We start from the raw sequence: 16,168 nt of genomic DNA on the forward strand, positions 1-16,168 counted from the left end.
ATAGTTTTAAATTCGTAAACGGTTGTTTTTACAACGAAAATAAGTTACTCGTTTATCTACGCGCAAAAACTAATATCGATTATGAACCGGATGTGACCTAACCTTATTTATACACGAAACGGTATTAAGAACATACCGCTGCAATATGTGCATAAGGCTTTATTCTTTTACACCTCACGAAAGGATCGAAGAAAACGTAAAAGCAATAAGTTTTTTATGAGCTTTTTATAGTCGTCTTTTTATAGTCGTGTCTTTTTTCAAGTGTCTAGGAATTACACGAATGTAAATTCACACTGTTATTAATAGATTTGCGCTAGTTAGGGTTCCGTAGTCAACTAAGAAGATTAGGGTTATAGTTTCGTTATGTCTGTCTGTCCGCGGCTTTGCTCGGCGGTCGTTAGAGCTAGAAAGCAGCAATTTGGCATGGATATAAATGTCAATTATGTCAACAAAGAGGTAAAAAAAAAATTATGGTACCCCCTACACTACACGTAAAGTGGGGATGTAATTTTTTTTTCGCTTCAACCCTATAGTATGGGGTATCGTTGGATAGGTCTTTCAAAACGAATAGGGGTCTTTAAAAATATTTTTTTGATAAAGTTTTATTTTCGGTCATAATAATCCCTCCGAAAGAAAAAAATGTAACTCGATAACTTTTGGGTCCAAAAAATATGAAAAAAATCGTAGAAATAGAACTGATCAGTTAAGCCTTTTTTGAGTTATCGGAACATTAAATTTTTTTTTTTTGTTATTTGGCACCATGCATATAAATAAAGTAAAATTTAATATAAGATAAAATTGCTTATTTTACTCATCCAATTGTTATTTCATATTGAAATTTTCTACAACAGTTTCAATGGCTGTATGAGTAATGCCGTTGACTCAGGTAGTTTTAGAACGAAAAAGCAAAAAAAATTCTAACGTAACAGGCAAATCGCGCTGATACTTTAATGAAGAAATTTCGAATGATCCATGCAACATGGCGGATCGTGCTCCAGACATTTATTTTTATTTTTTGCAGATCTGCTGCTAAATGTATAATTGTGATGCAGTGAATGGCAAACGTGACGGGCGCAGTTAATGAAGAATTCTTCTGGAAATGCGAATAACCAATGCTTGGACATCATTCGGCGGTTCGTGGTCGCGGCCGCCATTATGCTTTGTACTCGTACTGCTGCTCCAGCTATCATCCAGTGCATCGTTAAGGCCCATTACCGCACATCATGCATTAATACTTTGTATAGAGAAATGTTTTACTTGTAATTTACGCTTACTGTATTTTGGCAAGGGCCCACGAGGCTGCCACTTCGCCAATAAATAATAATACTTTAATGAACAAATTATTATAAAATTACTGCAGTTTGCATAAACATTGCAATCTAAATATTTTCGCTACGGGTTGATATTATTTATCTCCAGACATGCAGTCTCCGATTGCACGTGTTCTTAGAAAAAAATCAGGGCCATAGGTCTGGTACAAATTATACTGTCTTATTTGGTTTCCTCGCTTTCGATATGAAAAATGGAGTAGTTAACTCGGGCGAAAGGCCCATTTCATGCCTTGGTTAACAAATTTAACAATACTATTATACTAATAGCTCTCGTTTAGCCTATTGTAACGGAAGGGTAACTACGGAACCATACACTGAGCATGGCCCGACTTGTCTTGGCCAGTCTTATTTTAAATATAGAAAAACTTGTATGTTAATTTGACAGTAAAAATAACAACGCCATTTTACGACCATTAAACTATCAAAGAATGCATAATATTAAACTATCATTGAATACATAATGTTGGATTTAATTTTTTATTGTGCATCAACTCAACCCATTCAACGCTAATCACGACACGTTTTCGTCAAGTCAGGATTCTGTAGATAACTGTTACATATTCTGTAGATATATGCTACGGATTACAGAGTAGGTAGTGCTTAAGGTTGAGTGCATGAGACTTGTCTAACTAATGTCTATACTTGGCCTTTGAACCCATTCCAACTTTTAACTATATTTACATTTCGGTCAACTTCCGCGAAATAAACATTCACAGAATATGTATACACAAGGGCTCGTAAAACACATAGATTAGCCATAGATAAAGCAGTAGTGCCGAGTCACTGTGCTTACTATTAAAAGATCGTATGTTTGTATGAATTTCGAACTGAGATCGACTTTTTGTAGCGTCACGGTGGCAACGTGCCAAAAATACAAATTAGCACGCGTCTGACGCGCCGCCACATGCGTCTACGCAGCGTAGTAAACTAGGCAAAGCAGTAATCGACCTTATATCTTTAACATTATAGTTCATTTTGGGATGTAATGTAAATATAAGATAGAACTCAATGGAGATAGCCTTGAGATAGCGTATCTTGTTCGTGTGCCTATAGGTGCTTTTGTTTTATGTTTGTATTCATTAGGAACAATTAATTTCTCCCAGCTACGTTTGATTTTCAGTTGTGCATGTAAACAAGCAGCAAATTAACTGTTGTTATATTTTAGTAGATTCTTTAGTAGATAATTTTTGTTGTATGTTAGTTGATATGGCAACGTATTCTTTACCCCCTTGGGCACCGGCAGCAGATTGCACTTGCACCCCCGTATTTTTGATATTCTATCCTCCTAAAGGGGCCCACTAACTATCAGTCCGCCGGATATCGGCCTGTCAGTTAGAACAAAAATTTGACAGTTCCGAACAACTGACAGGCCAATATCGTCCGGCGGACTGATAGTGGGTCCCTTTAAGGCTCACGGTCCTAGCTAATAGAACTTATTCAGTTCGACGAAATTTAAATCATATTCAATTAGAACAGTTGCATTTGTTTTGTTTCGTTCAATTTACAAACAAAACAAAATCAACTTTATAGGTTCAATTTCAATTGTTATATTAACGTGAAATAAGTCAGCTTCTTAGAAGCCAGTAATAAAGATAAGACTGGGAGGTGGTGAATATTATGTGTGTACTTTACCGTCAAAACATAGATAAGCATCGGACTGTAGCCAATATGATATTAGTCGCAGTAAGTATAGCGTAACTGTAACTAGATTATGTAGTTAATGCAAGCTATGTCAGGCTATGCCACTTCAATAAAGTAAGGAAGCTAAGCAAGAAGTATTTCGTATAGTCCGACAAGAAATTGTAGAAAATAAATGAGGGCGTGACTTCTATGGAAGGTAGAGGTAAGGAAATAAATCTTCATGTATCAAAAAGTGACCGTAAAAAACAGAAAATAGGCGGCGCCACCATACACTGAAGTACCTAGACCATACACCTAGTATTTTATATAGATGTGCATCCGTGCGACCGTGAGGGACAGAACATACGCAATGCGACAAAATTAAAAACACGTTTTAACATTCCTGACAACATACCAGAAACAACCTACGTAATTTGGTCGGGTTATTTGCTGCCCCTCCCCCATATCATCTCTACATTCTTATACCTCTATTTCATGTCATAGAGTCACCTAAATATTACAATACTCTTTAGTCTCAGGGCCTAATACCTACGCCGTGGTGGAATGTTATCGATCCCACTGCGCCCTCACGAACGGCCAAGAGGTTGAAACGCCGGAGTGGGTTTAGTGGGTAGGGCCAGTTCTCCCCCCCTCTCGCCAAGAGAGGGAAAAGGAGCGGCGACTCCCACACACCGTGCGTAAGTGCATTCCCACTCCGACAAAAAAAAAAAAAAAAAAGGGCCTAATACCTAGCGCCACCGGAGAGATTAGGAACTATTATTTACAGCCGAAAGCTGGTCACTTTTGCAACAATTCTGCCATAAGAGATTGTCATCCTTTTTAAACCATCCATAGTGACTTCCTACGCAACTGTCACATTTTTGACGTAAAATGCTTAAACATGGCAACAATTTAGTATCGAAATTGTTTAGTTCCATTTTATTTAATTTCTACTTTTTTATGTCGCACTGTACATTGACCCGCCATTTCCTGCCTGTATTATGGGTGGGACAGCAACATAATTAAGCGTGCGATAGAGATAGGAAATGGCGGGTCAATGTATGAAATTATTCGTGTTTAGCGTCCTTACTTTACCAACGAAGCGTTTACTATGTACGTAATGTTGGTCAGGAACAACATAACTTTTGACCCCTTACACAGTTGAGCGCTAACGAGGGTTGAACTCACCACCTTGGCTATTTTGTGCACTTATTTATTTCAGCGAGATGGATGTGCGTGTTCGGGACTGCTGATATCATGTTATGAGTTTTAATTTGTTGTATGCTTTAACAAAAAAAAATCTATGAGTTCCCTCAAAAATAAAATTACGCATTTTTAGAAGCAACTTTCATGTTTAGCTTTTGTGCAAAAATTGTTGAGTAATTGCGGTTTTAAAATTTGGAACCATGTCAGAATGTATGGTAATTCTGTGACCGGGTCTTTTTTAACTAAAAAAAAGTTGTGTTACATATATTTTACAGTGGTAGCAAAAGACATAACTAATAGTTTATTAGGAGCTCTACATTTTGAAATGAAAATCTCATTTTCCGAAAAAAGTGACTAGACATGTTCTTTCCGTGTACTCTTCAAATAGTTAAAATGCGTTTTAGACCCATGTTCGTGATTTTTTTCTATCGAGCGAAAGTCAAAAAATCAGGATTCGAATCGATGAAGTCCCTAGAGAAAATCGCCTTACGCCATACCGCCTTACGTGACTGATACAATCTTTAAGCTAACAGAACTGTTTGGGAATCTACGGAAACCCTGCAATAAAACATTTTTTACCAGCATTATTACCTAAAAATAACTGGATTTCACCAAATCTTTTGGTATGGAATGGAATATAGCATTCACTTTACGATGTGAAACGAAACATACAAAGTTTGCTAATCAATATTTTGGCAAGCGTATTGTGATCTAAAAAAGCGGTACGATTTAGTAATAATAAATTATTAAGGAAACCAGTGCGATCCAGATCAGTAGTAGGTATCAGGTCAGCATCGAATAACAACAACATCGATAAGGAGCCCACTGATATTGGTATCAGTGATACGATTGCGTAACAAAACTACGTGTGAACCTAAATGTGTAAATTTATACGAATGTCAGGTCACTTATCTATAAAAAAATTACGTATGCAGTTACGCAACAATACAAGATTGGGGATGATGCAGTGTCCTATTAAAATTACTTTTGTGTATTTTTATATACCACATTGGTGGCAAACAAGTATACGGCCCGCCTGATGGTAAGCAGTCTCCGTAGCCTATGGACGCCTGCAACTCCAGACGTGTATGTTTTTATTGTAAATTATTCGCATAACTTTAAACAAGGTTAAATCAATGTTAACTAAAATACATATTCTGAGAAACAAATACGTTACGTCTTTGGGTAAAACCGATTTTTGTATTAAATTACAACCACCAATCTTTTAAAAATAGGCACATTTAATCTAATTTAGTTCTGTATTCGGACTTCATTCTGGCTTCATTTAATTTTGTGCAACGTTGAATAATAAACAAGATGAAATGTCGCAACTAATGTCGAGATGTAGAATATCTTTCTCTACGAAATGGAATCTTATTCTCGATATAATTAAGGTGTACTTTTCCCTAAAGAAGAGTATTAGGTATATTATGCGGTAATTGTTGCGTCTACTAATCTACTTGCAAGCTTACGAGAACGATCGTTAGCTTGTGTAGAAATTAAGGTTATGTTAAGGCCGTTCCATCGGTTTGCCGCTGTCACTGTCACATTTCGCAAGAAAGAACGGGAAAGAACATACGCGCCAAGTGTCAATTTTGAACGAATTTTGTCAATTTTTATTTATTTTAATAACGTTACCTTACAATATCGAAATTAGAAAGCTATGAAATTACTATTTAAGTTAAAATTGTTTTTCTTCTTTTTTTGTTTATAGTATCACATAATAAATAACCGAGTAAAGTAGGATTAAAAGTCCGAGTTAGAGGTTACTTTGAGAATTAATTGTATCGAGCGAAGTGTCATAATTCGTGTATCGGAAGCTATGTTGTTAAACATAATATAGTCAAGAACTACATATATTCTTTTCACGTCTACGAATATCAACGCCTCTTAGAAAAACATCATCATATAAGGAGATTTTTCGCCGTCTGGCTCAGGGAACCGCCTTAATAAAATATAATATAAACAACCGTCTCGTAGCAACACAGAAAATATAGATATAAAACACTTGAGTGTAGAAAAAGGGATACTACATACATATAACGTAGGTAAAGCGATAGGTTAAACATGTATATACAAATCAGTTAACTAATAAAGACATGGCAAAATGAACCATGAGTTAAAAAAGCTCACTGCCATCAACGCACATATGCGTTCACTAATATGCAGTATTAGGCTCGAGGCAATGAAAGTGTTAAAATGAATATTTAAGCCGCGCTTCATTATGGAAATGGAATATTTTCAATCTCATGCAAAAAATTTAGTAACTTAATTTTGGTAACTCTCCGATGCACGAATCTCCGATGGCACATCAGTATTCATGCTCACCTTACCTGTTAACTGTGTTATGTCTCTGATCGTGGTCCGGGCCGAGCCCGCTGTCGTTGCTGTTCTCGCAGGGCTCCGGCGGCCGCGCGTGCGTGTGCGAGTAATGCAGCCGCCCGAACTTGTCCAGATGCGCCAACTTGCCCGGGTGGACCTTGCCCGGGTGCACCTTGCCCGGGTGCACCATCTTGCCTGCGTGGGCCATCTTGCCCGCGTGGGCCATCTTGCCCGGCAGCTGGCGCTTGTGCGGCGCGCGTATCACCTTCCTATGGACGCGGGCGCTCATTGTGGGTGAGGATGACAATGGTGACATTGTCATTTTCATGCCTGCCGACAAACGAGAATCGTAAGCAAATTAAACATATTAAAATTTGTTGTTGATTGTTATTAAAATTTCGAATCGTAAGCGTTGGCCTTATTTATAAATTATAAGTAAGAATAGTTGAACAGGTTAGTTTCTTATTTATAAGTTGATTAGATGTTACTGCGGGCTAAGCACGGTCGCATTTTTATCGTCTGTCACCATGCCTGTCACGTTCTAACAAGTATGTAAGTGCGAAAGTGACAGGCATAGTGACAGGCGATAAAAATGCAACCATGCTGCCACCGCTGGAAACAATAATTTAGAAAATGCAGATATTCAGATCCACTTGTCAATTAAGTATATAATAAGATCCATTAATTTCTCCATCAAACGTTACCGTTTAGCGAAGTTTAATATAAAATGTTTAGTGTAAGTTGAAATAAAAAAAAATATAAAAAATGGCGTGCAATTTAGCTGCTCTACGATTAAATAAAGTACATATATTTAATTAAAGTAATTCTGTTGCGAGGAAAAAGTCAAAGTCATTGCTAATAATACATGATATAGGGAGTTTTTGTTCATTTCTAGTGGTCAAGATATTCAGCTGAGGCGGTCTAATTAGGTAGTAATTTCTTGTTATCAAACGGTTCACTTTGACAGCTCATAGTGTAATGTATATTCCGGAAATAGTTTTTTCTAAGTTGCGATTTCTGCCATTAGCAATTTTTACCACTTTAGCTTTCCTCAATAGCATATTTTCCCATTAATAGTAATCGCATAATATGTATTTTTCAATAGCTTATTTTCTTTATAGGTTTTCTAACCATTCGCATAATTTGGAAATCTTTTCTTATTACAATATACCTACGAGAGAAAAACAACTTCTTTTTCTAAATCTATATCGTACAATAAGTCGTTCTATTAACCGTATGATGTCAAGAAATTACTATCAGTATATGCCTCTAGGTATGTACTTAGTTGTCAGTACAAGCAAGCATAGAGTAACTTATACTAGAGCGGTACTGTCATAGTAAATTTTGTAACCCCAGTAAATTCACTGCCATCTGTCGACACACTTTAAAACTAAAAATAAAAAAACTATGAAAACGGATAATCCGTATATTGAATTTATAATACATCCCGACGTTTCGAACCCTTTACAGCGTTCGTGGTCAACGGGTGACTCGTTTTCATAGTTTTATTTCATGAGTAACTATCGCGGTAACCGAAGACAATATTAAAAAATAAATATTTATAAAAATACGATAAAATGTATTTAAATATGGATAAATGATTTTTTTTATTTGCATTAATTATTTTTATGATTTTACTAGACTTATATGATTTTTATGATTTTGACCCATGTTCTTTCAGTGATATGCGTTAAAATTGGTAAATAACAAACGAAACCGTCAACGCCATCTATACGACAGTAGGCCAAAACTAGTAGCGCCCTCTGAACGAGAATCAAATTTTCTTGATTTTCGAGGCACGTTTTTTCCTTAGACTGTATCCATCTATTACGGAGTTCTATCTTTGGTACAAGATACTTATTAATTCAACGCTCCAAGAACGTCATCGCATTGTAATATTTGCCAATCATACTGCTGTAGCGTGATTTCAGATAGCCATCTCCGTTTTATAGTCCGGGAGCTCGTTTATAGGCCGAAAGCTCGTTTACAGTCAGAGCGTCGTTATGTCGTAAAATGTCGCGACTGGGAATGCATAAACGGTGACTAATATTGTTTATGTTATCTTGACGACAGATCTCATAGTTTAGTAATCTGGATGTACACTTGAGTTGGCCATTTTTATTCCATCGGGAGTCATGGTCATCTAAGATTATGAAACTATAATAAGTAGGTACATATAACGTTTAGGACGCGGATAGCGTACCTATCCTAGAAATAGTAAAGTAACGTTACATCTAGACTTAAAAATTCTTGGGTCGGTTACTACAAAACTTGACAACGCCTCGTTTTGTAATGTCGACTCCCAATTAAAATAACCTTTATTATGTAACTGTTGCATAAATTTAAGTATTATACAAGTTAGGCAAGTTTTCAGTGTAAAAAAGTGCTGACCGAATCAAGGTATATCTTCAGTAACTTTGTTTGTGTAAATTAAATTAACATACAACTCGAACATAGGTTCCCTTACTTCACTTGTTTACTTGAATACAAAGAGTTTACCAGACAAGCATTCAACCTAATTGCTACGTAATAAGGAATACTTTTCACTAGCACTATATGTTTTACCATCTGCCATGCTTCTTCAAGCCGAACTATTTCATACCCAGTGCAAGTTAGTCCAACTCTTACGAAAACCAGTATACTATCTATCTTGGTCGAACGCTATGAAGAGGTCGGCTGGCGGCAGTCTGCGCCTCGCAGTCCACACTCCACAGGGCTTATGACCGCATAAAATGGGGGACAAATTACACGTGGTCACGATCCTCAGGAATGAGGGAAAGAGCAAGAAATAATTATTCTAAATATACTATTACATCTGGGGCGCGTAATACTACTTAATTTCTATATTTAACTCTCGCACACATGTCAAATATTTGAATAACAGTATCAATGGTTAGTAAGTGCCACCTAAATATGTAATTTAACTACATTACAGAAGGTTCATATATCTGCAAATCCTTTATGCAGAGTTGTTATGGTTCTGGTGTTCTTATTTCCATTGGTTGAGCCTAGACTGTGAGTGCATCGAATTGCATTGGGAATGCATTGGCTTGATAAGCACGGTTCGATGCACGCGCGACCCCTGACATCCCTGCCTTTCCGTGGCTTACACTAGGTTTTTATCTACTAGAGTAAGGGGAGGATCTTATGCACTCGCTAATATCGTCTACCTACTTTATCTGTTGGGACGTTCTAAGGTACCTTGCCTCTTGCCTAGCAATGATAACGACCTTCAGATCTCAAAAAAAGCAAGCCAAATGCTTCGCGCGGTTTGCCGAATGGGTTCCTATGGAATGCTAAGTCACTATAACCTAATACCTAGCCTCTACTAGCTAGCTAGCACGTATTTTATTTTTAGCTTAAAGGGTCTAGCAGGCTAAGCGAACAAGAAGTGCCCCCAACGACGGATTTGGTCATTCTTTCAGGTGCTGTCATCGATATTAATATTTTGAATTTTGAATTTCAATTAAGTATGAAAGGATAAAATAAAAACCATCATCACCAAAGACCAGACTAGAAAAGTAAGTACCTACCTAGAAAATATGTGCACAAACAGCTATTTCTTTTACAACCAACCAAATCACAGAACACTTAACAATTTCTCATATTTTCGTAATAACAATGTCAACTTGATGATAGTACTTCAGCACCATTGCTTATAAAACTGATTTCCCTTATGGATATTATGATCTAACAGGTGCATCCACCTATGCTAATACTCCATGCTAACAACAAATTATATAACTCATGAATGATGCATGCCGCTTTATCATTTGTTGAGGTCAAATCTACCGATGAAAGAGCTACTCTAAATACAGCCTTGGTCGATGCGCACATTTGCGCACCCCTTTTTTCAGAATAAAAAGAACGTATTAGTCTGCAATGACTTTTGTCCGTAATGGAGCTGCGATTTAAAACCATCTCAGTTGCGTCGAATGACAACCCTCGCCGGCAGCAATGTATCCGAAACAACTCTCCGCATCCTGTGGTCCAATCATCTGCCTTTGTCCGTTCAATCCGTCGTTCGCCATGAGCGATACTATTATAAAAGATATAAATCTAAACGACATAGCACTGGTCGCGGATAAAATTATAGAACGGCCACGTGAAGAAATATCCGCAATTTCGGCACAGCCATCTACAACTGTCAGTAAAGCCCCACCACCGCAGAAAACGCTTAAAGACAAGCTGGACTATCTTGGTAGTGAAGTCGCAGAGATCAAGATTCAACAGAAACAGTACCGCCGAAATTTACATTCAGCTCCGCAATTTAACTCGCACGCACAAATTTTCAAAACCTCGATCATACTTTGAGTGGCTTTTGTTTTTCCACCGACCTTTTGGAGAATCAGCGTATGAGTGCACCCATCCCTTGTAATTTCAAGAAGAGCAATAATAATGAAAGATAGTGCCTGCGTTAGCTGAGGCGGAAACTAGCTATTTCCGCTTTCCGTGGCCAACCGACCTCTTTCAATTTTTATGCAGCGAATGACACCCACTTTCATGTTGGACTTAGTTTTTAATTTAAAGCGTTCATTTCCATGGAAGTTTATTATCCCAGCTAAGCCAATCATCGGCGCAGGTGATGCTGAACACGTACTGACCTCGTCGGTCCTTTCTGTACTTCATCAGCTGGACACCGGTATTTGCTCACAATTATAGACAAGACAAGCATACACTATCTAGTAGCGTCAGTGATCTATAGTAACCAGACGTAGGCGCAGCGTGGCCGGACACGTGACACGAAAGAGCCCCGTTTCGGGCGCATAGGAAACTAGTTCACACCGGTAAGTTGGTGCCACCGCGTTCAAGTATATCGTTTCGTTGGTAAAGGTAAACTAGACATCTTGGTACACTTCCTTTTTGCCGACGCGACGGTCGTGTCGTGCTTAGCTTATCCTATACATGTGGAAAAATTAATAGGCCCTTGAGGGAAAGTGCCTTTAAACCTTAAGTTAACTCATATTACTTAAAGGAAACATTTTTTTATTAAAAAAAATAAACAACTGCATTCACAGTTTTTTTTATTCGCTTGTATCGCCTGGAAATCGAACCGACTAATAATAAAAACTTTTTCTATTTTATTCTACTAGTCGATACAGTTCATGTTAATGTTAAAAAATTTCCAAGAAACATTTGGTCTTGCATTCGTTTAATTTGGCTGATTTGTAGAGCTCATTCTCGGCGGAATAAATACGAAATCAAAACTTGTCCCGATTAAATTGATGTAATTTTCGGTTGAGTTACGAAACGTATGGCAAGCGATATTCTGGGGAAAATCGTTACATATTCATCGACAGTCATTACTCCGAGCAGACATATAATATCCTACACGTGTATTGTATACAAGCCAAAAACTGTAACAGGGTATCTCTTTCCGGTCAGCATATCTCTTTCCCGCTCTCACTTATAGCTGGCTCCTTAATGGACGTATGGCAGACCACCTTCTACTCGATAGAACAGGCCACGGACCAGACCGGGTACGCCGGTCTGTTACAACTTTAAGAGAGATCCCTCTAATCTAAGTATCAAAACATTTGAACATATTTATCAAATAGCTAATGAGTACAGAATGAACAATGTAGTACCTTATACTACACATATATACCTAAAGTTAAATTATTAGATACAAGGAAATAACATGAATAATTCTGCAAAAAACTTTAAACTGCAATTGATTCGAATGATTCAAAACAATAAAGCATCGTGTTATGTCAATAAAAGAATCATGCTTCCCATTCGGTAAACACATTGAACAATATTATTGTGAAAACTGGTTTGTAATCCATTCATACAAGATAAGGGTACAGCGGCATAACATACTCGTAACAACCGACATATTTATTTATTGCTGATAAAGACAAACTCTTCTTCCTGATAACTCTGATATGACGGGGCTGAAGCTTCAAAAACTAACACTTCATTTTACATTAGAATAACACTTACATACTTTAAACGGATCTCTATTGTTTGACATAATTATTGAAAGTCATAATGTAATGATTGTCATATTATCATTAGTCATAATTTGGTTTTTCTCAGAAACGCGTAACTTTTCAGGATTGCCGTAAAACAAACCTAACCTAGGCCTTGTCTTCACTTTCCATCAGGTGTGACTAAGGGCCAATCGCCGATCAGTTTATAATAAATAAATAAATAAAAAAACAAAAAAAAATGACAATAATTATATAAAACTAAGGAACCCCACTTTAAACTCCCAACTATCAGTTCAAAAGTTACTCGTATTTCAAAATTAACTCGTGTGTCGGTGTAACTGTTATTTATTATCGATAAAGCATTTAGTTAAATGTGAGTTGAATATACCTTATCCGACCCGACTTTTGGGGAAAACTAATTCCGATGAAGGAATCCATGAAAATTCATTCATTTCGCTCGTTTCGTTCGTCAGTGGCCGATGCGAAGACAGTAGCAACACTAGCAACTAGCCACACATCCTGTCGCATCAAAACACGGCGAGTAAACATTGACCTCAATAGCGCCACGAATATGATAACAAATGTTTCGAAAGCGCATGAGGAAAACTTTAATTTTATTGTAAGTTCTAGTAGGCCATAAACAAACTGAAGAAGAAGTAATTCAAAATTGTAATTTTATTATTTAAGAACTTTATTTATTAGCGCTTCATAAATGTAATTACCTACTTATTAGGTGCGAGATAAAACAAGTTTTTTTAACGTATTTTTTCGCATGTCTAGTGTGCCATAAAACGCCTTAAATAAGTACGGACGGAGACAAATTATTTTTCAGTTAATCTTTCCGAGAATGTACAGTTTTGCATGCGGGTTAGATTGTTTATTATTGAAGAATAAATAATTGAGACATTTTCATGAGAGGACGATTGAATTGCTTCTGGCATTTTAAGATTTAGCAAACGTTGCTCTTCACGTTCGTCAAGGTGAAAGCATTTGGGCAGGTTACCCTAAAAGTTAAAAAAACTTTCCAACTGCCCCATGAAAGTCTCACAATTTCCAAAAAAAAAGATTACTACACAACTAATACAACTGTGTTCAATTAAAATATAAAAGACATTTAAAATTTAAGCAAAACAAAGTACACATAAAGGTATTAATTGAGACAAACAAACAACTCGATCGTATATATTTTATTCTAAATGTTAATTTCCCAAGAGTAAGCACTTTGTACTTTTTACAAGCTTATATTTAACTTGCCCTGTTAGTATGTATGTACCTATAGGTGTAGGTATGTTAGTTAGTTAGTGTGGGTCAAATCTTGGAAGCTAAATTTGACCCACTTCCCGATTTCCGATTGAGCTGAAATTTTGCATACATGTGTAAATCGGATGACAATGCAATATTATGATGACATGGAGCTGATCTGATGATGGAGACAGGAAGTGGCCATGGCCTGGCCTCACTGGTCTGTGATAAAAAAACGCAAACTATTTAAATACTGAGTTTGGGGTTGTCAGAATTGTCTCGATGTATTAGTTGCCTGTGGAAAAAAAATTACTGTCAGCGATAAATGCTTGTACCAAAAATGAAGTTTTTGTCAAAAACTTATTTATCATTTTCATTCCAATTTAGCAGTTGTTCCGTCCACAAGAACAGAAGCCATGCACGGCATGAAATTAGTTGTATCGATAACGTCCACGTTTTTAGTAAAGAACATAAATAAAGAGGGTGATCGATAGGAGTGTCGGCGACCTTGTTTGGCCAGACATGTGACATGTTTTTGACCTGCGTCCGTCTGACTTACGCGGGCGTCTTACATAAGCGAACAACTCGCGAACGCGAAGCCAAGCGGCGCGGCGCGGCGCGGCGGGGCCACGGCGTTCGCGTTCCCAAGTGATCGCCCACGTAGGGCACTTCTATAGGTATCAAAGGAATGATTCACCCCGCGCCGCATCACTTCGCTTCGCGTTCGCGTGTTGTTCGCCTACGTTTCCTCATATAAAACTTAATTGGTTGTATCGACAACTACTACGGCTGCAGTGGAGATCGTAAATGTTGTGATTCGTGAGGGATTGTGGGAAGGACTCCCGGCGATTACCTCTGGCCAATGGGACATGGGGGTTACCGCAACCATATCTTACGTAGCTCCCAAGACATAAATGTGTCGCTTAACTTCATCGGGTAAATCCATTTGACCATGAAAATCTGACAGTTGGATTTACCCGAGTTTGAAGTTGAGCGACTCAAATTTGACCTTTCTGTCTGTCTCGAGCTTGACGGGGTACAAGCTGTAGGCCGATAAGATAATCCGCCCGTATCGTTCGTTCTGCGTTATCGCTGCGTTCTCCGTGACACAGTTATATGTTTACGTAACTAGTCGGTTTGGGCTGTTTACCTTTGCTCTATTGCTTATCACTCACGATTGAGGTTTATATTGACTTCAATTTTAAATTTAAGGGTTCCATCTTTTTGTTGTATTACCTATAGTTTTCTATTTCTAGTGAGTAGATAGTATAAGTACTGTAAAATTTTAAGGGTAAGGGTATTTTGCATCACACACCTCGTCAATAAGAATAAATGTGAAGAACTCAGACAAAAGCTACAAAAAACAGAATGCGAAAGGGAACTGAGAACATAACAACGTTGAGTGCGAAGTTGCGAACACTGTGAAGGCAACCTTAGATGCACAACTCCTACCAAATGGATTCAAAATCTTACTCGGTTCTACGGAACGCCATGGACAAGGCGATGGAAACGTACCATACATGCGAAGTGTCCAGTGACGACCACGATCCTAAGTCATGAGGGAACGACCAAAGAGATTGAGATACTTACCCCCCTATCCCTACCCCACAATGCATAAATACAACCCAATTCAAAAAAATTACGTGCCATAGGGTTGCTGACGTTGTTGTTCTTATGCGTGGTTGGGCAGAGAAACAATTGTTTTTTTTTTATTAAATTAAACAAATGCAAGGCAAAATATAATAAAACTATCGAGAAATTCGTACTACAAGTTTGATACTCCGGAAACACAGTCGGTGAGGTAGAGTCAATAGCCGCGTGTGACTTTCGTCGTGGATTCAAAAGAGCTTTTTTGCATTCATTTCTCAATTCCTTCATTTGAAATAACATGTGTTGGCAGAGAACGACACTAATAGTCAGCGGCTGTAATAAGTGTAATAACACTAGATATAAAGGATATAGTAGTGTAATATCCGGCTCCTCGGCGATAGACTAACGACTTGTGTAATCAAATCGATAGCCACGAGTTCGCCGCGTGGTCAGATGACGCTCCAAGACGTATATGTCGTTTACCACCACATGTTTCTTACAATTCTTAATTACTTTACTACGGTCTGACCAATCTTACTGTGACTCCAATGTTAGTATGGAAGTGTCACGTGTCAAATCACTATGAAAATTTGACGTTTATCATGGCACTTGTACACTCAAGTCGGTGCAAAGTTTGCTTAGTTAGACGGACTCTTAAAGATAGATACCTCGGTTTTTGACATGTTATCCTTTAGATTGGATAGGATTCAGTAGGTTTTTTATAGCATCAGTTTTCGAAAATGTCTTTAAGAAAACGATTTTGTTAGGTATTATTTGCACGTTCGTTTTCGTACCTTTTCATGCAAAGCACCCCTATAATTTGAATTTTCAACACCCGCCATTGTCAGTAAACTAGACGTTAAACATACTCATCTGATCAAGTTCCTTTTGTGAGAATACCACAAGCTCAAACAGCAGGTG

At 37.6% G+C, this 16,168-nt stretch overlaps 1 protein-coding gene across 3 annotated transcripts in view; it reads right to left on the reverse strand.

The window, feature by feature from the left end:
- The window catches only part of LOC134740475 (uncharacterized), a 91,367-nt gene that overhangs the window by 23,180 nt on the left and 52,019 nt on the right, over positions 1-16,168 (reverse strand). For all 3 annotated transcript variants that reach the window (XM_063672950.1, XM_063672952.1, XM_063672951.1), the window contains exon 2: positions 6,491-6,809. In XM_063672950.1, the coding sequence (XP_063529020.1) occupies positions 6,491-6,809 (319 nt within the window). The remainder of the gene's footprint in view (positions 1-6,490; positions 6,810-16,168) is intronic.

This window comes from Cydia strobilella, chromosome 4 (genome assembly GCF_947568885.1).
Source record: "Cydia strobilella chromosome 4, ilCydStro3.1, whole genome shotgun sequence".
Classification (NCBI taxonomy): Eukaryota; Metazoa; Arthropoda; class Insecta; order Lepidoptera; family Tortricidae; genus Cydia; species Cydia strobilella.